This window comes from Penicillium coprophilum, assembly GCF_028826855.1.
Source record: "Penicillium coprophilum strain IBT 35676 chromosome Unknown utg000004l_segment0_segment0, whole genome shotgun sequence".
NCBI lineage: Eukaryota > Fungi > Ascomycota > Eurotiomycetes > Eurotiales > Aspergillaceae > Penicillium > Penicillium coprophilum.
Genome location: NW_026622723.1, coordinates 133,176 through 157,278, shown reverse-complemented (window position 1 = coordinate 157,278; position 24,103 = coordinate 133,176). Strand labels below are relative to the sequence as shown.

Sequence of the window (24,103 nt, the reverse complement as noted above, 5' to 3'; positions counted from 1 at the left end):
ACTCCTAATATAGAAGTGATGCGACTTTCGTCAGACCTTGTTTACTTTTGATGAGGGTTTGACTTTGCTACAAAGATTACTCGCAAGGATCCGGATACATTTGAAGAGACGATTGTGCTCCATTGGGAAATTTCTTTTCTTTTCTAATTGGTATCACACAGCTTGATTGTATTATCCCGTGTTCTGTCGGTCGTCGGCCATATCTGTCAAGAGCTAATGTGGCACAAGTTCGAAATTTATATGCATCCGGGACCGCATTCATCGTAATCTACGCTTACTGGAATATAGATGGAATGATCTGTCATGGAACAAGCCACGCTCCGATCCTTCACCGAAGTCATCATAACACAGTATAGCTTAAGCGTAAAGGTCTATCGTGAAACAGGTTATCCTCCAGTTTATCCTGAATCAAAAACATCAAAACCCATTCTAGGTTAGGGGCGGTGGCTTATTATGCCATAGGTTTAATGCACCGACGTATCCTACACCGAATTTATGATAGCCTATCCTAGCACAGGTTCCATGTTTCCCCGTATGCTCAGTCGAATTCATCATAGCTTTTCTAGGATAGGCTCAATATTGTATCATGATCTACTCTAGCACATGCCCAATGTTTCTTGCATCCTGAATATAATAGGTCATAATAAACTCTAGCAGACGCGCAATGATCAGTCGTAGTACGGATTGAACGTCTTTGAAGGTGAAGACAACATATGTTTGGTGGTACTCTGAAACCTCAGATCGCAGAACCAAAATGAGATATTTAAGATCCATCCAGCACCTCTCTCTTACTTCAATTAAGCATTGACCGTTATTTGAATATAAGCCAATTGATTCCTGCCTTGACACCGTCGAAAGAGCTATTCAATGTCTCACGTTATGGACGCACAAACTGGCACACAGGACATTGCCGTAATCGGAATGGCTTGTCGTTTTCCCCAGACTGCAGAGGATGTCGAGAGCTTTTGGGACACTCTGATTGCCGGGCGTTCTACGTCAACCGATTTCCCCCCTGAAAAGATGAATGTCAATGCCCACTATCATCCAGATCCAGACCATGGGGGCAGTGTAAGCCACCCAAAGCCCTAATATAATATACGAATCAGTCATTGATGGGTATTTCTGGTAGATGGCTTGTCGGGGAGGCCACTTTTTGTCCGAAAATGATCGAAATTTCGACGCGCCATTCTTCAGCATCACCAAGAACGGGGCCATGGCAATGGATCCCCAGGGCCGTATTTTAATGGAAAATGTGTATCATGCAATTGAGAATGGTATGTTAAGTATCATGCGCAGGTGACTAAATTCCGTTGAAAGCTAACTAGCCATCCTGGATAGCTGGGCTTACCCTTGGAAATATTGCTTCAAACGACGTCTCTGTCTTTGTCGGTGCATCCAACAACGATTTCAAGCAGATCATGGGAGCCGACGAGCAATCTCTATGGAAGTATCTGCCCCTAGGAACAGCTCCTTCTATTCTGTCCAACCGCATTAGCTGGTTTTTCGATTTCAAAGGAAGTAGTATGACAGTTGATACAGCGTGTTCTAGCAGTTTGGTCGCTTTCCATCTCGGTTGTCAGGACCTTATATCAGGGAGCTCTAAGATTGTCAGTGAAGTATCCTTATCTATGCGCTTGTTTTCCTTTTTCTTCTTCTGATATTGATACCATCCCTGGTGCTTTAGGCCATTGTCAGTGGCGTTAATCTGCTTGATGACCCTGACATGATGTACCGCATGAGCCATGTGGGATTTCTAAGCTCTGACAGTATCTGTCATAGCTTTGACCATCGGGCCAATGGATATGCTCGAGGCGAGGGTGTCGGCACAGTGATCCTCAAACCCATTCTGGATGCGATTCGAGACGGGGACACCATCCGAGCAGTCGTTCGAGGAACTGGGTCAAACCAGGATGGCCATACCCCTGGGATGTCGGTCCCTAGTTACCAACGCCAAGGGGAACTTATACGTAAAGTGTATGCGAAGTCGGGATTGAAGCTGGAGGAAACTAGTTATGTTGAGGCTCATGGTACTGGGACGCCAGTCGGTGATCCCATCGAGGCTCGCGCTATGGGGACTGTTTGGAAGTCACGGAAAGATTTGAATCTCCCTCCTTTGGTCATAGGGGCTGTCAAGTCCGTGATCGGCCACTTAGAGGGAGCATCAGGTCTGGCTGGTCTGATTAAAACAGTTCTTGTTCTTGAGCGAGGTATAATTCCACCGAACCTTAACTTTGAGAAAGTGAACCCAAAGATTCCGGTCAAAGAATGGCATCTTCAGGTGAGGAGTGCGGTCGCGTGATATTTAGTTGGAGTGAGCTATAGCTGATAGAAACGCAGTTTCCTCAGGTAGTCACCCCATGGCCAGGCCATGGTTTACGGCGGGCTTCTGTCAGCTCATTCGGTGTCGGAGGAACGAATGCCCACGTCATCATGGAGGATGCGTATCATTATCTGCAGTCTCACAGCTTAGAGGGAACTCATTGCACTGTCAGCCCTGCCTCTGAAGTCGCAGCCAACGACCAAAACTGTTGCATGGAAGGGGTTATAAAGGAGAGTGATTTACCTGACCAGCAAGAGAATTTATACAACAGGTCCCAGGAGCAGACTCAATCCCAGGAGCATAGCCTGCTCCAAGCGAGTATGAAGGAAGACAAGGAAGAACCTTTCCCAATAAGGTCCTTCATATGGTCATCCTCTGATGAGGATGGTCTAAACCGAATTTTCAACCAATATCACACTTGGCTCCGAGACCGTTCGGGCATTGAGAATGAAGATCAGCTTCTTGCAGACCTGGCTTACACTCTGACCGAGAAAAGAACACAGTTCTCATGGCGTTCCTTTGCCAACGCCAGCTCTCTAGCGGAACTCCTGAAGCGACTGGCTGAGGGTCCCAAGTTTGTTCGTCATATGAAACCAAGTAAGATCCCTATGCTAGGATTTATCTTTACAGGGCAAGGGGCCCAGTGGGCTGGAATGGGGAAGGAACTGCTCAGGTTTCCAGTTTTCCGTCAGAGTTTCGATGATGCCAATCGCTATCTACGTAGCATAGGTAATCCGTACGATATCAAGGGTAAGGATTTCGAAAGGCTTCTGGTCAACCCAATCACTGACCAGTTTTCACAGAGGAACTTCTGAGAGATACTAAAAAATCTCAAATCAATCAACCCGACCTCAGCCAAGTTGTCTCGACAGTGATTCAGATCAGCCTGGTTGACCTCCTGCGGCAGTGGAACGTTAGGCCAAACAGAGTGGTCGGGCATTCTTCAGGGGAAATTGCCGCTGCCTACTGTGTAGGAGGACTAAACCGTGAATCGGCCTGGAAAGTTGCTTTTTTCCGTGGTATTGTCGCATCTACACTAGTGGATTCAGGGGGCCGTATGCTTGCCGTCGGCATGGGCGAAGATGCACTTCGGCCGCATTTGGAGGCAGTACATCGGGAACTTCACGGGGAATTGTCTATTGCATGCTTCAACAGCCCCACAAACCTCACTGTTGCGGGCGATGGGAACATGATAGACCTTCTCTCCTTGCGACTTAGGAGCGAAGGTGTATTTGCACGCCAGCTCAGGGTCCAGGTCGCATATCATTCTGCCCACATCAAACAAGTCGCTGACGAATATCGCCGGCTGATGGGCGAGATATCTGTGGGCAATGTAACATGGCCTCATTCTGAGCCTGTCATGGTGTCTTCAGTCACGGGAAGACCTGTCAATCCGTCCTCTCTTGCGGATGCTGACTACTGGGTGCGAAATATGATGTCGTCTGTACAGTTCGTTTCCGCCATTGAAAGTCTTATCAACACCATCGCCTCGAAAGGCAAACAAAAAACCACAGTGGTGGGCGGAGAGCAAAGCAACATCCTAAATTTGGTTGAGCTGGGTCCTCATCCCGCGATGCAAAGTGCAGTAAAGGAAATTGTGGGAGCGAATAACCCCGTCGCAGGCCGAGTTTCATACTACTGGGCTATCCAACGCAACACCTCAGCCATGACCCAGTCACTTGACCTTGCTGCTAAGCTATTCTGTGAAGGCTATCCGGTAGCCTTTTCCAAAGTCAATCAAAACTCCGGTGGACGAATGATGGTTGATATTCCTCCGTATACCTTCAATCATACTCGTGAATATAATCCATTCGGTCGACTGAGCAAAAGTCTCCTCTATCGCCAGCGTCCTCGGCATGACCTCCTCGGGGCGCCAGTTCGAGACTGGAATGTAGAAGAGCCCCGGTGGAGAAACTTCCTTCGAGTTCATGAAATTCCATGGGTCAAGGACCATGAGATCACCGGCCAATTGATCTATCCAGGCACCGGCTATCTGGTCATGGCAATCGAAGCGGTCAAGACGCTGGCCGATCCCAAGTCTACTGTCAGCGGGTACCGCTTACGAGATGTTGTTTTCAAGGCTGTCTTGCGAATTCCAGATACAACGGAAGGCGTAGAAATCATGATCACCCTCCGTCGCAAACCAGAGTCAACCTTCAGTAGCTCATCTATCTGGTTTGAATTCAAGATCTCTTCATACCAAACCAAAACGGAGGGTTGGATTGACCATTGTACTGGTTTAGTGGCAGTGGAATATGGCAGCAAGAAGAACAACCCAATTATCAAGAATGACCTATCCGCTGCCATCAAGCAAAATTTCGATGCTCTTAGAGATAGAGCCAATGATGAATGCACTGTCCCCGTTGACGTTGAGAAAATGTGGGCAGATCTGGGCTCCAATGGCCTGGTGTTCGGCCCAACCATGCACGGCCTTTCTAGTGCCTCTCGAGGTAATGGAACAGGCCAGGCATTTGGAATTGTTCGCGTTCCAGACGTTCGCACTAGCATGCCTTACGAGGCAATGGAGCCGCATATCATGCATCCAGTGACCATGGACTCTTGTACACAACTGACGTTCGTGTCGATTGGCGATTTGATTAACCAAAAACCTTCTGCTGAGATCATGTTGCCACGGTCAATCAAAGAGCTCTGGTTGGCGCCAAATATTGCTAACGAGCCTCGGGCAGAGATCAATTGCTATGTCACGTCCAAGAGAGCTTCACATAATTCGATTGACCATGACGTGACAGCATGGAGTGCCGGCGCTACAATGCCAGAATTCCGCATTTGGCAATATCAAACAGTGCTTTTAGAACGACCCGCATACAAAGGTCATCATTACCAACAGCCATGGACTTTGGTGTGGAAGCCAGATGTTAATTTGATGGAACCGCAAGAGACAATAGACTACCTCCGCCAGGCTTGTGTAAACAATGGAGCTAGCGAGCGTGAGCAGAATGCAAAGGATTTATCAAATGATTTAAATCATGCGGTTGCAATGCTTGCTCAGAAAGCTCTAGCCAGTATAAAGGCACTTGGCTCCCCCTCTTTGCCGTCTCACCTCAAAAAGTACCTTACCTGGCTTCAAGAGATACAACACCTTCTGCAGATGAATCCAGACTCTTCGCAAAACCAAGACATGTTGATTCAACAAGCCGCTTCTACTTCCGTGGAAGGGGAGCTGATTGCATGTGTTTCAAGCCATTTTGACTCAATCATAAATGGCCAGACTGATCTTTTCAACCTTCTATCTCGGGATGGCCTGTTGGATCGCTTCTATGCGGAAAACCAATCGTCCAAGCGCATACAAGAGTTACTCCGCGCGTACGGTGACATCTATGGACATCAGACAGGAGAATTGAAGGTTCTCGAGGTTGGAGCCGGTGATGGTGCGAGTACTAAGGCCTTCCTCCCCGGTCTAGCCACTAGCCTGTACACTTATACGGACATTTCGACGGCCTTCTTTGCCAAGGCACAGAAGTCTTTTGGTGCATGGTCAAACTCAATTGAGTATCGCAAATTCAATATCGCGCAGGACTTCTCGGAGCAAGAATTGAAGGAGAGTTCATTTGACCTCATTTTGGCTGTGGATGTAGTCCATGCGGCTCCAGACACCACTTACGCCTTACAAAACCTCAAGTCATTGCTGAAAAAGTCCGGAAAGCTGATTCTGGTCGAGATTTGCAAAATCGATACTCTCCTCTACCCACTAGTCTTCGGCTTAAATCCGGGATGGTGGCTGAGTAAGGAAGAAAGCCGTAAAGCCGGTCCCCTGCAGTCTGCTGCTTGGTGGTCCGAGAAACTCAAAGTATCAGGGTTCTCTGAAGTTGAGCTTTCTATTGGCGATTCCACGGCTCCAGCAATTTCGGAGCGCACCTTGATGATTGCTGGTGTTCCAGGCCTAGGCGAGGATATTAAGCAATCCTCGGAGATACAAGCGGCACCGATGATTGTCACACCTCCTCAACCATCGTCTGAAGTCGGCGAGATTGCTGATACACTTAGCGAAAGTCTGGCCTCTCCTGGGAGCAGATGTACTATCGTCAATATCCTCAGTGTCACACATCAGGCAGACCTGCGAGGAAAGATATGCATCATCATAGATACACAGGGGTGTCTTCTTTCTCGCATGAGTGACGATCTAATGGCCAATCTTCAACATCTTCTCAAGACCTGTGGCAGCATCCTATGGGTCCGAGGAGACGACCGGAAAGATCCAAATGCTGCTCTTATCACCGGTCTCATCCGTACTGTGGGATGGGAGCAGGACTTCCGTGAACAGAACCTCGTGACATTGGAAATTTGCCACGGGCACAATGCTCAGGGAGCCATTCAACGTATCGAAAGGATTTACCAACATGAATTTGCATCAGAATTGAAGTCCAGTGTCAAAAAGCGCAACGCTGAGTACAGGGCTTCCGTCGTCGGCCCCCTCCAAACCAACCGCTTGGTTTTACAGAAGTCTCTGGATCATTTCATGGCCAACAAATTTGCTACGATGACTCCTGAAAGTATGCGTCTGGGCGATTCGCCCAATCGAGTGTTATCTTTGACAATCGACAGCCCAGGTCTTTTGGATCGATTATATTTCAAGGACTGCGGTGTCTACGCGAGTCCGCTGAAAAATGACGAAGTCGAATACAAAGTCCATGCAACCGGCCTCAACTTCCTTGATGTTATGTCCGCTATGGGTGAAGTGCCAACGACCAAGTTTGGAGGCGAGGCGTCCGGCATCGTAACGCGAGTTGGCCCCAATGTAAAGAGGCTGCGCCCCGGACAGCGTATAGCGGCAATCTCAGTCTGTACTGGCACTTTTCAAACAATCGCTCGTACCGTGGAAAATGCAGCTATCGCCATACCAGAGGAAATGAGCTTTCAACATGCTGCAGGGTTCCCAATTGTCTATGCCACGGTGTTCTGTTGCTTGGTCGAGATTGCGCGTTTGAAGAAAGGGGAGTCCATTTTGATCCATGCGGCAGCAGGCGGCGTAGGGCAGGCGGCTGTGATGCTCGCCAACCACATCGGGGCTCGGGTTTTCGCGACCGTTTCTTCTGAATCCAAGAAAAAGATTGTGCTCGAATATGGCGTACGTGAGGAGCACATCTTTTACAGCCGCGACCTTGCTTTCAAGGAGATGGTCATGCAGCAAACCAATCAACGTGGGGTGGACGTGGTCTTGAACTCGCTGGCAGGCGAAGCTCTTCGGGCAACTTTTGAATGCCTGGCCCCATGTGGTCGTTTCATCGAAATTGGTAAACGCGACTTTGTAACGAACGGACGTCTTGATATGGCACCCTTCCTCCGCAGCGTGACCTTTGCTGCCTGTGACCTCGACACCATCATACAACATGACCCCGTTCGGGGTAATAATCTCCTTCAAGGCGCAATGGAACTTTGGCAACTTGGGGTCTTCCGGCCGACGTCTCCGTTCACAGCGTTCAAGTACTCCCAGTTGGAAATGGCGTTCCGTCAGCTCCAGTCTGGTAAACAGAGCGGCAAGGTGGTATTGACCATCAGTGATGATGACGTTGTCCAGGCTCTTCCCTCGCTCCCCCCACCATATCGATTCCCAGAAAATGCTACATATCTGCTCAGCGGTGGTCTTGGTGGTCTTGGTCGGAGTGCAGCACGGTGGATGGCGTCTCGTGGGGCAAAACACCTACTATTCCTCTCAAGGTCCGGTGGCTCGAATGCTGATGCACAGGTCCTACTCAACGAATTGATTGACGCTGGGTGCGATGCGCAGGTCCTCCGGGTTGATGTTGGTGACTCGGTTGCCTTGGATCAAGCGATCAGAGCTCATACGAAAACAATGCCCCCTATCCGGGGTTGTATTCAAGGTGCGATGACATTGCTGGTAAGTTCTCATGTCCTGAAGTGGTCTGCGTTTTACTGATGATTCTTGACAGGATTCTACGTTTGAAACGATGACATCGACCCTCTTTGAAGCGAGCGTTAGGACTAAGGCACGGGGATCGTGGAACCTCCACGAGGTGCTTCCAAAGAATCTCGACTTTTTCATCCTCTTGTCTTCATGCAGTGGTGTTGTCGGGAACCGTGGCCAGGGCAACTACAACGCTGGTAACACGTTCCAGGACGCCCTAGCTCACTACCGTCGATCCCAGGGCTTAAGTGGAACATCGCTCAACCTAGGCCATATGCTGGACATTGGCGTGATTGCGGAACGAACGGATAATTTATTCACTACATCCCTCCGAGCCGCATTAGGGAACCAAGGCGTTTCACAGGACGAGTTCCATGCACTTTTAGAGTACCATTGCAATGCTCAAAACGTGGATGTGTGTCCACAGACTGTGGTGGGACTTTGTACTCGTGAGCAGTTCCTCGCAGACAACCTACCAGAACCTAGCTTCCTATCCTATCCCCTATTCACCCATCTCTGGCGCCTCGGTGGCTCTGAGGGAAGCGAGGGCAACAATTCCATCGCTACAAAATTATCAATCAAGGGGGCATTAGACAAAGCCCAACCAGAAAAAATACTTCAGGTTGTGATTGAAGGTATCATTGAGAAATTGTCCAACTTGCTGGCCATATCTGCCACGGAGATCGATAGCGACACGGCCCCTTCCAATTATGGTGTTGACTCCCTTGTGGCTATTGAGATTCGCAATTGGCTGTCAAAGGAGATAAGTGTGGAAGTTGGAGTGTTGGATATTGTGGGCAGTCAGTCGATTGTCCACTTAGGGGAGCGGGTGGTCAAAGCTAAGGGTTAAGGATGAGAATGAGGGGATGGGGGGGATGGGGGGGGATGGGGGGATGAGGGGGATGAGAAGGATCTCATGTAAGGAGCTATCAGATAGCCTGGAGGGGAACAAAAGAGAAGAGTAGGAGTTTAGAATTGTTAGAATTGTACTCGGTAGATCTCAGTGCATTTAGAGAGAAACTGTCAAGGGGGCTAAGTGTATAGGGGCATGTAAACAGGTCACATGACCAACATATCCAGTCCTGGATACATACCCTACCGTTCTCCCTATAATCGACATTGTAAAATAAGATCAAATTTTCAAAGACAGCAGAAGACTGCAGAATGTAGGATTGTCAAATCCAGGAACCAACATTGCCTTGCATCATTACAGGGTTCTAGCTTCTAAAGGCCCGGAAACGTCTTAGATAACCTGCGCTTTTATCCGCGCCCACTTATCTTACTCTCTCTCTCTCTCTCACCTCCTCTTTGCACAACACCCCCCCATCTCAACATTTCAACTTCTCTCGAATTCTCCCGACTTCTTTTCTCATACTTTCACTTACCACATGAACGATGCAGGGTCCTGAGGCTTCGAGCCCCGATGCGCTCGTAGGCCTGCCGTCAACCTTGAGAACGCTGATAGGCAATCCGACGACGTCACCGATTGGCTTTGTCTCAACAGTGCCATTACCAACAACCATACAAAGCAATCCATCACTTTCGCAACAACAAATTCAAGCGAATCTACAAAATGTTATCTCCTCTTTGTCTATGGAATTCCGTCCCGAGCCTGTATTGGCAAGTGGCAACTCGACCGGGTCGACCGGCAAAGGCATCTTGATTGGGATCTTGTCCGCGTTTGGCTCGGCTGCTGTCGCATTTATTGTTTTAGCGATATTTTTTTTCTTCAAATATACCCGCCCGGGGCGGATTATGCTCGATCGCATTGGCAGGCCCGGTGAATATGATGACGAGCAAGCGTTTTTACGGGAGGAAGAGGCGGCTCTAGAGTCAATGGATGACTTGGCGCGGTCGGAATACTTGCGCGCAAAAGGTAAGATTAGAGATCGATATGCTTATGATTCGCTCCAATCGTTTTACTAATGATCTGCAGCTTTTGTCCAGGGTAACCCTCCCGAGTCCGTGCAAACCGATATCTCTCTTTCACAATTCCTCGCGATCCAAGAGAAAGGTGTATCTGCATGGGAATTCCAGCCAGAGCTGGAAATTGCAAACTGCTTTGTGGAAGGGCGAACGGAAATCGAGTTCTTTGATTCGGAGTGTAGTGTACAGACCAATCTGCCAATCCCAAAGCAGAACGATGTCTACTACTGGGAGGCAAAAATATACGATAAACCTGAGTCGACCATGATCGGCATCGGTGTGACTACAAAACCATATCCTCTATTTCGAATGCCAGGTATGTGTCGCAACGGAAGTGCGTCTACCAGATCCCCGCTAACAACCGCTAGGCTTCCACAAATCCTCTGTTGCCTACCAGTCTACGGGACATCGTCGACTCAACCAACCGTTTACTCCAACCCCATACGGACCTCCGCTTCTCCAAGGCGATGTTGTTGGCGTAGGCTACCGTCCTCGATCTGGCACCGTTTTCTTCACACGCAACGGCAAGAAATTGGAAGACGTGGCTCACAATTATCGCTCACAAAACCTTTTCCCCACCATCGGTGCTAATGGGCCTTGCACTATCCACGTGAACTTTGGCCAAATGGGATTCGTGTTCATTGAAGGCAATGTCAAAAAATGGGGCTTGGCTCCCATGACTGGCAGCCTCGCCCCGCCCCCGCCCTATGGCAGCGAACAAGGCAGCATTCTGCTTGAGTCAGGCCGCGAAAGTGCCGCTCAAATTTCTCAGCGCGTTTACCAAAATGCGCACTACGCGGCCTCTGGTTCAAGTGTTAGGATTCCTCCAGCGCCCAGCCCAGGTCCTTCTCGATCACCAACTGACATCTCCCTCGCTCAGCTGACCCACATACCTTCCCATGAAGATGCTGGTGAGGGGTCCAGCCGTTTTGCTTTAGCCGATGCAGAAGGCAATGATGTGGTAGTTCATCATAATCAGGAGCCAGAGGCGCCACCCCCGGAGTATTCCAGTCCCGATGGCAGTCGTAGGGGCAGTGATGCTTCTCTTGACTTTCCGCCTAATTTTAGGGCTTCAGGGACTCTCCACTCCCCCTCAAATGACTCTATTGATTCTGGTGGTCAATTCCTACCAAGCTATCAAACCGTGGTGGAGAGAGACTTGAATGAACATAATTCAGAGGCCAACGATCAGTCCTGATACAACATCTTTCCCTCCCCTTTTGCTTTTGAACATGCCTCATGGCGCATGAGGGGCTTTGTCTCTAATCATTTCTTTGTTTTATTTAGCGGGTTCACGGAAGGCGTTATAGCAATTGGCGAAGGCACTTTCTTGGTTTTGATGAAATGCTTTCTGTCTGGATTGGAATAGTCTTTGTGTGCCTATTATTTCTTACCCTGGAGTCAATGAACTCACCAGGACACGATCGCTCCCTTTTTGGCTCCCCCTTGTTGAAGATGTATATCCCGATTTTTGAAGTTAGGTAGAATCTAATAATAGGTTCTTAGTATAATATTCAAAAAAGAAAACCTGTCATCTTTCATAACATATAGACTGTAAAGATCGTAGTGTGAACGTCATCAACTTCCCAAGACATAGCTCCACTGAGGATCTGATATCAGATCCCCCGGATATTCTCTCGCTCCACTAGATTTCCCCGGTCCACCTCTCCGAACATCGAAATATCCAATCGGCACACCTGGATGTGATACGAGGGGCAACTCCCGAACTTCCATCTGCAAACTCCCGACCAGCCTCCGGATTTCTGTTGTCTCTCCTCGGGGATCTCTGCTTGGGGTCTATTCCGAGCATATCCAGAGAGCGGTCGACATCGATCTTTCAATAGTCTGAATCCTAACCTTGTGGGCGCTATCGTAACGCGACCTCCTTTCTTTACTTTTTCCTCCCCTGTCTTTGTTTGCCGTCTCTCATATCCCACAGTTTGACCACCAATCCATTTGTGCCTGAAACATCCTATCGCCAAGGTCTGTCTCCTGTCGGGGATCAGACGCGCTCGGGCAGCTTTACTGGGTGTTGGGCTGTGTCAAATCTAGCTACTATTCGTGTCTCACATGTCCATAGTGGGCGAGACAAGTGAAACAATGGCGGAGAAAGCAGCATTCCAAGTCATTGTCTTGGTAAGTTAGAACCCGATGAATTCCTGCTCTGTTGCAGAACCCGTCACGTGCATGGCCATGTGTCGAGGCTTGATAGATATGGCGCCTGTTTTCTCAAACCTGATGGCGGGTTCTGGCAGATGGAACCCCTGTCACTTTTTTTGCTAAATTGCTGACCTCCCTCAGGGCCCGACTGGTGGTCCCCGCGAAGATAGCGTCACGGGCATTCTTGTCCGGTCAACGGCAACGAAATGGTCTCCAAATTCGGTGGTGGCCGTTGATGCGGGTACCCTTCTTGCAGGCATCATTCGATTATTGGAACGATACATCCCCGAATGCACAGATGATCAGGGGATGATGACAAGTGGGCCCTTTCAGGGGCTTGGGCTGCCCTGCAGAACACCACAGGCAAATGCAGCTCATGTATTTCGAGAAATCATTGGTGCTGTACTCATCACGCACCCTCATCTAGATCATATCTCAGGGCTGGCCATTAATACCCCAGTTCTGGAAGCGGGTAATGGACCAAAGCCTGTAGCTGCTTTACCATCTGTGTTATCCGCTCTCAAAAACCATATGTTCAACGATGTTATCTGGCCTAACCTGTCCGACGAGGATGGGGGGCCGGTCTGCTTACATATCAGCGCCTGGTGGAAGGTGGAAACCCTCGCTTCGGTCGTGGAGATAGTAGAGGCTACGTCAGGGCTTGCAATGGCCTGTTAACAAAATGCTTGAGTGTTAGCCATGGCCGGTGCAAGCAGCGATACCATCCAGAAACTGGGACGCACCATCGAGTTGGGAGTACCGTCTTTTCGGATCATCAATTGATGATCCCTTCAAGGGCAATTTCAGTGGACCATACCGATGGCAGGTAAGTTCCCGAGTCTGTGATCCCTGCGTGAATTTTCTTAACCTTTTCCAGCTTTTATTCCCCTGCTCGCTCGCCACATATACTTCCATCCAACCCCAAAGAGCCCATGATGGCAACGGTTGAGAGTTCCGCATTCTTTTTACGTGACCATCATACCGGCACTGAGATCATTGTCTTCGGTGACGTCGAACCCGACTGTGTCTCTATGGGAACTCATAACAAACGAGTATGGGAAGCCGCTGCGCCAAAGATTGCCACGGGCAAACTACGAGCGATCTTCATCGAATGTTCCTACAACGACAGCACCGACGATTCATATCTGTACGGCCACATGTGTCCACGACATCTAGTCTTCGAGCTCAGCGTCTTAGCCAACAGAGTCCTGGAAATACGGGATGTGAGCACGGGCGAGAAAAAGCGCAAGCGTGAAACCGTAGGACCCGTCGAGAGCGGCAGCGAGCAAGTGAGCCCAAAAACCAAACGGGCTCTAAGCTCCTGTGTCGATGCAGGCAAGATATCTGAGTCGCTTATTGAGCCTCGATCGCACCCAAGCGGGTCATTTGATATACCTCGGATACCCAGAGTGGACTTTGAAGAGGTTTTAGGACATCCAGACCCTCAGACATGGATTCATACTACTCCACTTCCTCTGGAGGGATTGAAAGTCTACATTATTCATATCAAGGAAAATCTAACTGATGGTCCTCATCCTGGAGAACAGATTCTAAAGGAACTCCAGCATCATGGCGAAGCAGCGCACCTGGGTTGTGAATTCTTCATCCCGAATCCTCTTGAGGGAATATGGATCTGAAATATACGAAATTACCAGGAGGCTCTTTGTTTTGGGGTTGATGCAGCGTCTTTTCATCATTCAATGTATATTAGCCAGCATTCATTTATCAGCCAATGGTTACATTCTTTGTGCATCTTTACATTTACTATGAATTCGTGTGCAACTTATCTCGATCTAACCGATGAAGAGCCGGAGATGGACATTTCTTTTACAAGTCCGAGTCTACATGACTTTGCCGCGTGCTCATGTCTACCAGTTTGTATTCTGCCGTAGATGATCATTTTAAAAACGCAAGACAAGTGTATTCCCATTCCTCTATTAAAGATTAACTACCCCCAACTCCATTGTATCTATTTTGAATTCATTCAGTGAGGTACCTGGTACCTAGGCGCGGTCGAGTGCCAATAGCAGCTTCCACCAACATAAAGCTCAATAGCCTCAAAGTATTGCCTAATCTCTTTTGAGGCGGGTTTCTTCAATCTTTCCTCCTTGAGCTTGGCAGCGAGAGATTCTTGCTCAACGATAACACCGAGAAGCATCACTTTTGCCGCTTCTGCTGTTGTGTTATGCTCCTTCATTAGAACTGCCACTCCGTTTCTCATTCGATCCTCTTGTTGGTCTTTCTCCATATCCCAACTGAAGTAGTCATTGGTCAGACCGAGGACATTCCCCATTGCGGTGTCATGCGCCTCTATACTAGCATATTCTTCATCGCTAAGCATCATACCCATCCCCCAGCGAACGAAGTAAGAGGACATCCTGGATGATCATCAGATTTTCGCCGTCAAAGTGTCTTCAGAAAGGCTCCAAACGTACCAGTAGCCGCTGTTGGCAATACGATATGGCATATAGTCCTCCATTCGTGTGAAAGCTCCACCGACGCTGTCGAATGTTGCCAGATACTTTTTTAACATCTGGATCATAGTCGGAGCTTGCTTAGGATCAATGTCGATTGCCTTGCGGAGCACAGCTGCCAGTGACCTTTGTCGCAGATTTCCGGACTTGAACATTGATTCCTCAATATCTAGTCGAAGAACTTTTGCCATTTCATCGTGCTCTCGGCATGCCTATAAACTGTTAGAAGGTGGTCCCTGCATATCAACTTTCAGTGCTCTTACCGAAGCATGGTCCATCTCCTCTGTCATGTCTGTGGATAGTTTGTCAGAGCAGCTCAGACATGTTTGGGCAGATTGGTGCCTTACCATCATGAATCCACAGCACCTCAGCCATGGTGGAGAACAGAACTAATCTTTCGGGAAAGGCCGTGCAGTGGCAAATGGTGAAGTAGCTACCGTATGGGTTGGCGTGTCGGACAATTGCTTGGCGCCATTCCCTTGTCCCTTCCTCGCAAGCTTGCTCGTCGATCTGTCGGAGAGCATATTCGACTTCGCGGGCAACAATACTGATGCCGGCAGGGTAGCGTGAAAAGAAAATGGGGACTTTGTGGCCTTTGACACTCTCGAATACCGAGGGGATGGTTGAGGCGGGTCTGGCGGAATATAGACGAGCAGCCTGCATGTTGGAGGCTTGAAGTGATCTTGAATTGATTTTGATTTTTGATTTTGATTGATTTTGATTGTTTTGATGGGAGTGTATAGAAGTATGTCTCGGTTCGGGGGTGACATTGACCCTTTTATATCAGAAACTGACAGACTTGACAGCCTGGAGAGCCTAGACACTCTAGACACTCGAGAGCACCCAGTCCATTGCACGGAATACGGAGTAAATTGTGACTACCTAAACCTAGACATTCAAAATTCAAAGATTTGACGTGTATAGTTGGGCATCTCAAATCGGGCGACAATCCGAATCACGAGGATTTCGAACCCACCAAACGGAAGTCTTCACAAAGAAATTAACAGAGACGAATTTCTTTCTTCTGCCAAGAATATTGGACAATGGCTCAATAAGAAGATAGGTAATATGCATGATATCACATTAGCGATCCATCCACTACGCTAGTCGTGATAGCCGATGGATCCGTACGATCGGGACGCTAGAAGGGGAAATGAAGATCAGGGCTGAATTTTGAAATCATATGTATCAACGTATATCGGATGTATATCTGTCGTGATTATTTGATTTCATATGAGATCAAAGTTATGCAGATAGTACCTGACAATATGCACCGAGCATAGCATACGGGGTCTACTTTGAACAGACACATACATCACGGTCTATATAAGCAACAATGTTTAGAATAGTACTGGGAATCTAGTGCTCACCCCGACGAGTCTAGACCGGTTCCCTGTTGAACTAAAAACACACCCAGCGGAGAAAGAGAAAGATGAAGGAATTTGTGTGAATACGTTATGCAAGTTCTATGCAGGGAAGCAGGGAATGGGGAATCCTGCATCGAGCACGCTTTTGCATCCGGGTAGTCGGGAGATCCAATTATTCGGGTTGCATGTTGATCACTTGACAGATATTCGGGTCTTAGAGTAGGAGACTATACACTGGATAGAAATTATTCCACGATGCATATCTATAACGCATGTTTGCTTTTGTCCCATGAAATGTCGACGGCGGATGCACTCCGGCAGCAAGGGCTTTGCTGACGGCTTACAATAGAAGCATATCGCAGAAATTGATCTTCTTGGATCATCTTCCGATTCGTTGCCTGTCAGCCTCCCAGATAATAATAGTCATTCTTGACAGAGGGTGGTCTCTGAGGAAATGGCTCCTTTAGGAATATACTTAGGGGTATAAACGGACTTGAAAGTCATTGACGAATCCCCACGGAGTTGATACATGATGTTCTAGATCTTTCAATTGTTGATATGTATGCAGTCATCTCGAAAATAGCCAAATACATTCATTCCCCTTGAGAAAATCAACTTAGAAGATATAAACTATGGCAACCTTGTAAAACAAAGCCGTGAAGTAGAGAAACATACTGCCACGCAACCTTGCTTGGGGAAAAGGGTAGAAACTGTCTCTGCTGGCCACAGTGATCATTGCAGTGCTGGATTGGAGTGTACTGTGAGATGATGGCTACAAAGAAAAGGCTTCACTCGTGACGTATAGCTGAATACATGGGGATATAGAAAGGAAAAAGAAAAGAAACCCAAAAACCAAAAAATGGCCGAGAAAAAGCACGCATAACCAAACTATTAAACCTTCTTTTTAGTTCAACACATTCTGTTTGGCATGCGAGATGATATCTTCCCATGCAGAGCAATCACCAGCAGGAGTTCGTAGGCCCTTACTTGCTGAGGCCATTCCGTTTCCCTCGAGCAAAGAACTGGTAGGCAAATCTAAGATTGGCTCTCCATCTCGAGCAAAGGCGATCAGCTCTTCCTCGCTACCCCATTCGCTCATCGCCATCACCCCAATAGGCACACCGCCATCGGGAGTATAACCAGCAGGACAACTGATGGCAGGACAGCCAGTAAAGTTGGCAAGCCAAACATATTCCATATTGCGCACAGAAGATTTGGTATCCGACAAACCACGAGACAAGTCCGCCTGACCGCCGTCAATATGCCATCCAGGGATGGGCGTTGTGGGCGAGACGATGAGTAGCCCAGGGTGGGTCTTGAAGAGGTGCGCCAGATGTGTCATAAGAAGATTGCGCAGCCGCTGGGAGGCGAGCAAGTCCTGTGCGGTGACCTGGTACATTCCCATAGAGACAAGTACCTTGTTCGGGGCTGTGAGCTGCCGGATCTTGCTTGCGTCAACGCCAGATGCGATCTCCGCCATGATAGTCAGGGCGTGGGCACGTTGGCTTTCCGGCAAGTAGGGGATTGTAATATCGATAATAGTGTAGCCTTGCTCGCGGTAGTAGTTGAGCGCGCGATCGAACACAGCTCGTACAGGGCCCTCGGCGCGGTCAATCCAGTCGCGGACAATCCCAATCGTCTTGGTTCTCTCGGTTTTAGGATCCAAGGGAGCGGGATAGGGGAATTGCGAAGAAATAGGGTCTTCTGAAGCTGGCGCTGGAGTGGCCATGATACGATAGGCGAGGGCGAGGTCATCGATACTGGCAGCCATAGGCCCGATAACGCCAACAGTGGGCGCGAGGCTTTGGGATGGTGCGGCAGATACACGGCCATGCGAAGGCTTTAGGCCCCAGATACCGCAGAATGATGACGGGATACGAATTGAGCCTCCCCCGTCTGCGCCAAGCGCAATGGGTACAAGGCCCGCTCCGACGGCGTATCCAGAGCCGCCGGAGGAACCGCCACAATAATACTCCTTATTATGGGGGTTTCTAGGTGTTCCATAGTTGGGATTGTTGTTGTTTGTGTCTGAAGAGTGTTAGGTACTGCAAGTCAATGATGGCTAAATGAAACTCACCCAGTCCGAGCTCATGCATGGAAGTTTTTCCGATGATTATAGCTCCGGCATCCAGCCATTGCTTCACACACCACGAAGTCGCATCCGTACCGTGTTTGAAATCTAGCTTCGAGCCCAGCGTGCGCTTATACCCTGTGAGATGTACCTCATCTTTCACTGCGACTGGCACGCCATCGAGTGGCCCCAATGACTGGCCCCTCTTGTATCGCTCCGTAGATTCTTCCGCTGCTGCACGAATCAACTCGGCTTGGGATTCGAGAAACGCTGTTGAGTGTTTGCCGGGCGGCTGGGTATCACGTCGGATTAGAGGCAATAGCGTCTCGATGACAGCTATCGGAGTCAACTCCCCCGATGAGTAAAGCGCGTGGTAGTCGGCTGAAGTATAATACCCCTGGTCTCCCTTTCTGCGCTCCACAATAGCAGACGCGACTTTCGTTGCTGACTCGGCCTGGTTGGTATTGTCGACCGGGATGACCGTTGGATCGTAGCGGCCGGCGTACTGGCCCAGATGGGGAATTTCACGAATGACACCGAAGCCAGCATTGCTCCAGAAATGTCTTTGGATAAATCCAATATTATGAATTCTGACGTGAAGAGCGGAAAATTAGCACCCCTGAATGTTGTCGCCCAATGAAATTCCCCTATAACTTACAATGTAGCGCCGATAGCTAGGGGAGTGCCGCGGAAAATCGGTAGGACCTGGTCTTCATACTTATACGGCACGTTGGGGCCCTCATGTGCTGGAGGATAATTCAAGAAAGATTGTTCATTTGAGGGCATGTTGTTGGTTGCAGAATGGTTGCAACACTCGGAGCTGGCTCATACGTTGCTCCGACCTCAGATGCCGCGGCTAAGTTGTTGAGACCGGTTGTGCCTCAGGTTCTTGGGATATTCCACAATTTGATTCTTTTCTCTCTGCTGGCTAGCTGGATGAAACTGATAGCTTCTTTTCCTCGTCAAATTTACTCCCTACTCCGTAAAAACTTTGACATCGGTCCAAGGTATATATATATATATCAAAATCAACATGTTTATTTATATGCATTGTTTCATGTCGGATAAATACAACATCTATAAATGTGATAGTATATCTACAAGCTCAACTTAATATTGTACTTGTCCATCCACAAAGCCGCGCCAGTTAGCACCGCCGCGTACAGGATTAAAATACCCATGGCCTGCGGCGTATTGAGATCCAATGTTGGGATGCTCAAATTCACCGCTCCAGTAAGTAAATTCGCGATCAGGAACAAGGCAAGACCTCCGCGGTTAAAGGCATGCAGGATGCGACTGGTTGCGAAGGACGTTTGCTCTGCCTCACTTTCCTTGCTAGTCGCTCGGTGAACCGCAGGGAAGAACACAGTCTCGGTCAGACAGAATAGGAAAAGCTGGGCACTATTGAATGCTGCCACCCAAAGCACATATGGCATGTTAGCCAGCCGGCGCGACACTGGAATGTTGGCACCATAGCCGAATGCGTAGGTGGAATTGAAGAAGAACATGGTTGACCAGAACATTGTCTGCAGAATCAAGCGCACCAGCACAGAGCTCCGCGCCTTCTGAGGCGATTTCGTGGCCGAGGTACCACGGGGAATAATGCGGACTCCGACGCCCCGTCCAGCGAGAAAGATCGCAAAATATCCAATGAAAGAAAAGACCCCCTCGCGGTTTTTGGAAAGCAGATCTGGCCCCCGAGGAGACACGAGGATGTAACCTTTGAGATCAGTCGACTCCAGAGCGACTTGGTAGAGCACTGCAATTCCAAGCGCAAGCACCTCATAGGAAGGGATCAGTGTGGTTAAGGAGTCGAATAGCTCCACAAAAGGAGGCAAAAACCCAAGCGTGAAGAAAAAGTTCCAGTGCACACCATATTCCGTCACATGTTCCGCATAGTCCAACCCCTTGACACTCCACAGTCGGACGAGGCCAAGCACAAGCAGAGGAATGGAGTGTCGCGCCGATCCAATTAACCTCTTATGTAAAGCTAATTTCGGGGATTTCGAGTTGCGGCCCTTCAGAACGGCGCGGGCAGAGACCACTCCAGCGGAGAATACAAAAGAACCTACACCCAAGTCCATTAAAGATGTTCCCCAGTTCTCCACCTTGGCGAAACGACGTGGAAACGCGCGGAAGTCGACGGCAAGAATAGCTATGCAGGTAACAATCATCATGGCTGCACGGTACGTGGTTAAGAAGGGGTGAATGGGCAAGGCCTGCTGTTCCTCCTGGGGGCTCTCATTTTTGGCCTTGGATTTGCGGGGCGGTTTGGCTTTCTGGGGTGTCCGCAGACTGTTTCGGGTGAGGAATAGAAGGATCGCGGGCGAGAGGAGGAATATATTGAGGAGAAGCGGTGCGGAGGAGTATGCAGTCGTTGCGAATAAGATGGCTAGTACATTGAGAATGAAGTCGGTCGCGAGCGCCGCAGGACCGTAGGGTGTGAAGAAAGATAAGCGGGACTGGAGCGCAGACCAAAGGAGGACAGATGCCTAGAGTGATAACACGTCAGAATGTTTCAATCGCAAGGGAAAAGTCTCGAGGTTCCTCACTGAAGCAACAAGTGTGACTGTATTGATCTCGAGGATTGTGCTTCCCGCAAGATTAGACACAAAGGCTTCTTTACGAGCTTTGTAGCTCGGATCCATATTGGGCAGTTATCAATATAGAAAGCTGATCACGCCGAAAAGATCAAATCTAAAGAATGACGTGGTGGAATGGGGGAGGGTTGAAGCTCTGTATGTTGTCTTTACGCGTGATCACCTGACCGTTCCACGGTCTTCAATCCCAACAACTGTCAAGATCTCAATAATGACACTGTGTCAATTACATCGGAAGTTAGTGGAGTAATATTTAAGTGGCTGCTCTCATACATGACTCAAATGAATGGTGACTACCATAGCCAACCCTGAAATTGGCTTTATGGCTTTACAGCTTTAGGATGTGGGCGACTGTTTGCAACCAACTTTGGTTTCGATTAATGAAATTTGTGTAGCAGGTCGTAAGTCTCTAGTGTCTATGAATAAAAGCATTTTAGCACGCTGTGCTTGATATCAATATGCAAAAGAATCATGATCTCGGCTTTCCACGTCCACCACGACGTGCTCCACGGCCTCCGCGGCCTCCACGGCCTCCTCCACGCTTCTCAATACCGCCTCGGTCCCCTTGACCAGCCCCGGGGCTGAGTGCATCACGACTTTTGCCACCCCGGGAAGAGTTGCGAGGTCTAGAGGAACCGCTACGGAAAAGCTCATTCGGGTCTGCATAGTTGAAACCTGGAACGCCCTTCAAACCCATCTTGCCAATGACCTTTTTGTCCATTGGGGGAGGCTCCGGGCATCCCATACCCTTGACAGCCATTTCATTGGCGAGTTGAACAAGGCCAGCCTTGTCAAGACGAAGTTGCCTCAGAAGACCCGATCCAGCGAAGAAACCAATGAAAGACGAGTAGGCACGCTGCTTTGACTCCTCCTCAATAGTGTACATGGCCTGTAAGACAGCTTTGGAGCATGAAGGAGCACCAGCATTGATCGCTTCGGTATCGGGGTGAGGCTTGATTGGCAAATGGCGATTTTGCTTCATGAAGAACGACTCTGCTTCCGTGAGGAGAATGATAGCGCGACCATCAGCACCAGCACGGGCGGTACGACCGACACGGTGAACGTACTGCTCGCCGTTTGATGGCAAACCGACCTGGATGACCAAGTCGACGTTGGGGAAATCCATACCACGACCAATAACATCTGAGGCGAACAAGATTCCAGATTCGGCCTCCTTGAACTGGTTCGTGGTTCTTGTGCGAGCGCCCTGGTTGAGTCTGGAGTGAATCTCGAACACCTTCAAGTGGATCATGCCCTTGCAGAAGACTCCTGCGAGGAGAGCAACCATGTGGGCAGTCACGCCGAAGACGATGATTTTTGAGCTTTTCTTGATCTCAAGCTTGAGCAGGGAGGCAAGGGTAGTGAAGGTGTCTGCCACAGACGGCATCAGCACGTAGTACTGAGGAACTCTCTCATGCGTTGGTGATTCATTCTCATCAATGGTGGAAATACTTGTGTAGTCTCTCCTCAACACAATATTGACCACATCCTTGACTTTAGGTGGGACGGTGGCCGAGAAGCACATGCCTTGCCACCCAGTGCTCTTTTGTGGAATGAGTTGAAGGATCCGCTTCACATCAGCAATGAAACCACTCTCAAGCATCGTGTCGGCTTCATCCAAAACCAAAGTTTTGATGTTAGACAGCTTCTTAGCGGTGGGAGTTTCAGATAGGTAGTCGCATAGACGTCCCGGAGTGGCGACAAGAATGGATGGTGCCCCCTTCATAAAACGCGTATGAGCCGATGCTCGAGCCGTTCCACCAACTGCAACATGGCACTCAAGCGGAGTGGGAAGTTGAGATGTTAGTTGATCACATGACTTTGCAATTTGCTGTGCAAGTTCTCTGGTTGGAGTAATAATCAGAATACCGACCTTGCCCTTGGGCGGCGCGGAATCACCTTGGAGCAGGCAGTGCAATGCAGGCAACAAGAAAGCAAGGGTTTTTCCAGTTCCAGTTTTGGCTTGGACAAGGCAGTCACTGCGCCAATTTGGAAGTTCGGTCAAAACACGCTGCTGCACAGGGGTCATATTGGTAAATCCCATCACATCAAGGGCTTTGAGGAGCTTAGGGTCAAGTTTCCCAGCCATGGTTGAATACGGCTGAGTATCATTGCTGAGCTGAAGACCTTCCATGATGGTCAAGACTTCTATCAAGGAAACTGCAGTTAATTGTTTTGATAAGAATTCAACGACTCGATGTGGCGAGTGAATGACTTTTAATGTGGATCAAGCAAGACAAAGAGGAGAATTGTAGTGAGTGTAATCTTCTTCGTTTTCTCTTAGCAAAAGTCAGACTGATGCTTAATGATGCGAATCAATCCAACCTTGGAAGTTTATATTTGACAAAGCAGAGATTTGTTGCCAAGCATTTAAGATTGTCGCAAAGTGCGGTCAGCAGTATCTGATTGGTCGACAAGGATCCACTATCTTCGCTTGATGTCACGTGCGTGTGGATCAGTTCCAGGAAAGTTGGGACTAACCGTATCAGGTAATTCGCCTCCAGCTTATTTCTAAGTGAAAATACGCCGGAGATTCGGGTTAGTGGTATACTTTTTCGATGTTAGTTGAATGGTTTCGCTAGCTAGTGGACATTCTTCTTTGATGGGCATCTTTTTCATGTCCGTTTTTCCAGATACTAAGGTGACTAGATCGCAAGGACTGTTGTGATTATATATCTCTGATGAAAGGACGCAGCGATACATACAGTGTAATGATCGGAAACAAGGGGTAATCGTTGTGTAGTCAGGACTTATATTTGAGAGAAAACCTTGCGAATTATGTTGATATCCTATCGATATAACAGGCCCGGTAAAGTCGATCACTTCGATCGAGCGAAGCCCGACACATGGTACGGAGTACTTATGTTTTACTCCGTAGACAATATCCGATTATATTTTTAGCGAGCTCAACTTCGCTTAAGGACGCCAGAGCCACAATACAACATTTTCATACGGCATGATGATCGTCCCGATTCCCACCGGTTGTGGACGCGAGTCGGTTCTAATTGCGTCAAATCAATTTGCGACATGTTTCTATACCTACATATTTGAATGAACCACATTTAGGGCCACGGTTCATAAAATCCAAAGTAATTTTTCGGATTTACGGTAAGCGACGGTTTACTTGAAACCCGGCATCAACATCCGTAATGATCGACCGGGCCCACGGACCGTGCCTAGAATGCGAACGTCCACATGCAGTGTGCCGGTTAAACTTCTTGGTTCTGTCGTAGGGCCACCATGTTCGAGATAACCGTGCCCGATTCCCCACTTGCAGGCGTCCACATGGCGCACGGCGATT

General features: G+C 48.7%; 7 protein-coding genes across 7 annotated transcripts; 3 read left to right on the top strand and 4 right to left on the bottom strand.

The window, feature by feature from the left end:
- Nucleotides 1-867: 867 nt before the first annotated feature.
- N7500_004445 (type I polyketide synthase) lies at nt 868-9,054 on the top strand (the record flags this gene model as incomplete). The annotated part of the gene is made up of 7 exons (XM_056675591.1): nt 868-1,068; nt 1,130-1,274; nt 1,339-1,607; nt 1,685-2,278; nt 2,338-3,070; nt 3,124-8,177; nt 8,230-9,054. The coding sequence occupies 7 exons, from the start codon at nt 868-870 to the stop codon at nt 9,052-9,054; spliced, it is 7,821 nt and encodes a 2,606-aa protein (XP_056530591.1).
- A 545-nt stretch (nt 9,055-9,599) lies between these two features.
- N7500_004444 (SSH4 family protein) lies at nt 9,600-11,328 on the top strand (the record flags this gene model as incomplete). Its single annotated transcript, XM_056675590.1, has 3 exons — nt 9,600-10,080; nt 10,141-10,446; nt 10,499-11,328. 3 exons carry the CDS (start codon nt 9,600-9,602, stop codon nt 11,326-11,328), a joined length of 1,617 nt encoding a protein of 538 aa, XP_056530590.1.
- An 872-nt stretch (nt 11,329-12,200) lies between these two features.
- Nucleotides 12,201-13,927, top strand: pdeA (3',5'-cyclic-nucleotide phosphodiesterase PDE1; the record flags this gene model as incomplete). Its single annotated transcript, XM_056675589.1, has 4 exons — nt 12,201-12,266; nt 12,432-12,943; nt 12,988-13,116; nt 13,168-13,927. The coding sequence occupies 4 exons, from the start codon at nt 12,201-12,203 to the stop codon at nt 13,925-13,927; spliced, it is 1,467 nt and encodes a 488-aa protein (XP_056530589.1).
- Nucleotides 13,928-14,274: 347 nt separating this feature from the next.
- On the bottom strand, nt 14,275-15,427 carry N7500_004442 (terpene synthase family protein; the record flags this gene model as incomplete). The annotated part of the gene is made up of 4 exons (XM_056675588.1): nt 14,275-14,668; nt 14,726-14,976; nt 15,028-15,056; nt 15,112-15,427. The coding sequence occupies 4 exons, from the start codon at nt 15,425-15,427 to the stop codon at nt 14,275-14,277; spliced, it is 990 nt and encodes a 329-aa protein (XP_056530588.1).
- A 1,608-nt stretch (nt 15,428-17,035) lies between these two features.
- Nucleotides 17,036-18,988, bottom strand: N7500_004441 (amidase; the record flags this gene model as incomplete). Its single annotated transcript, XM_056675587.1, has 3 exons — nt 17,036-18,159; nt 18,209-18,792; nt 18,861-18,988. The coding sequence occupies 3 exons, from the start codon at nt 18,986-18,988 to the stop codon at nt 17,036-17,038; spliced, it is 1,836 nt and encodes a 611-aa protein (XP_056530587.1).
- A 311-nt stretch (nt 18,989-19,299) lies between these two features.
- gwt1 (putative GPI anchor biosynthesis protein Gwt1) lies at nt 19,300-20,850 on the bottom strand (the record flags this gene model as incomplete). The annotated part of the gene is made up of 2 exons (XM_056675586.1): nt 19,300-20,694; nt 20,755-20,850. 2 exons carry the CDS (start codon nt 20,848-20,850, stop codon nt 19,300-19,302), a joined length of 1,491 nt encoding a protein of 496 aa, XP_056530586.1.
- A 421-nt stretch (nt 20,851-21,271) lies between these two features.
- On the bottom strand, nt 21,272-22,936 carry N7500_004439 (DEAD/DEAH box helicase; the record flags this gene model as incomplete). Its single annotated transcript, XM_056675585.1, has 1 exon — nt 21,272-22,936. The coding sequence occupies one exon, from the start codon at nt 22,934-22,936 to the stop codon at nt 21,272-21,274; it is 1,665 nt and encodes a 554-aa protein (XP_056530585.1).
- Between the last annotated feature and the right edge of the window lie 1,167 nt (nt 22,937-24,103).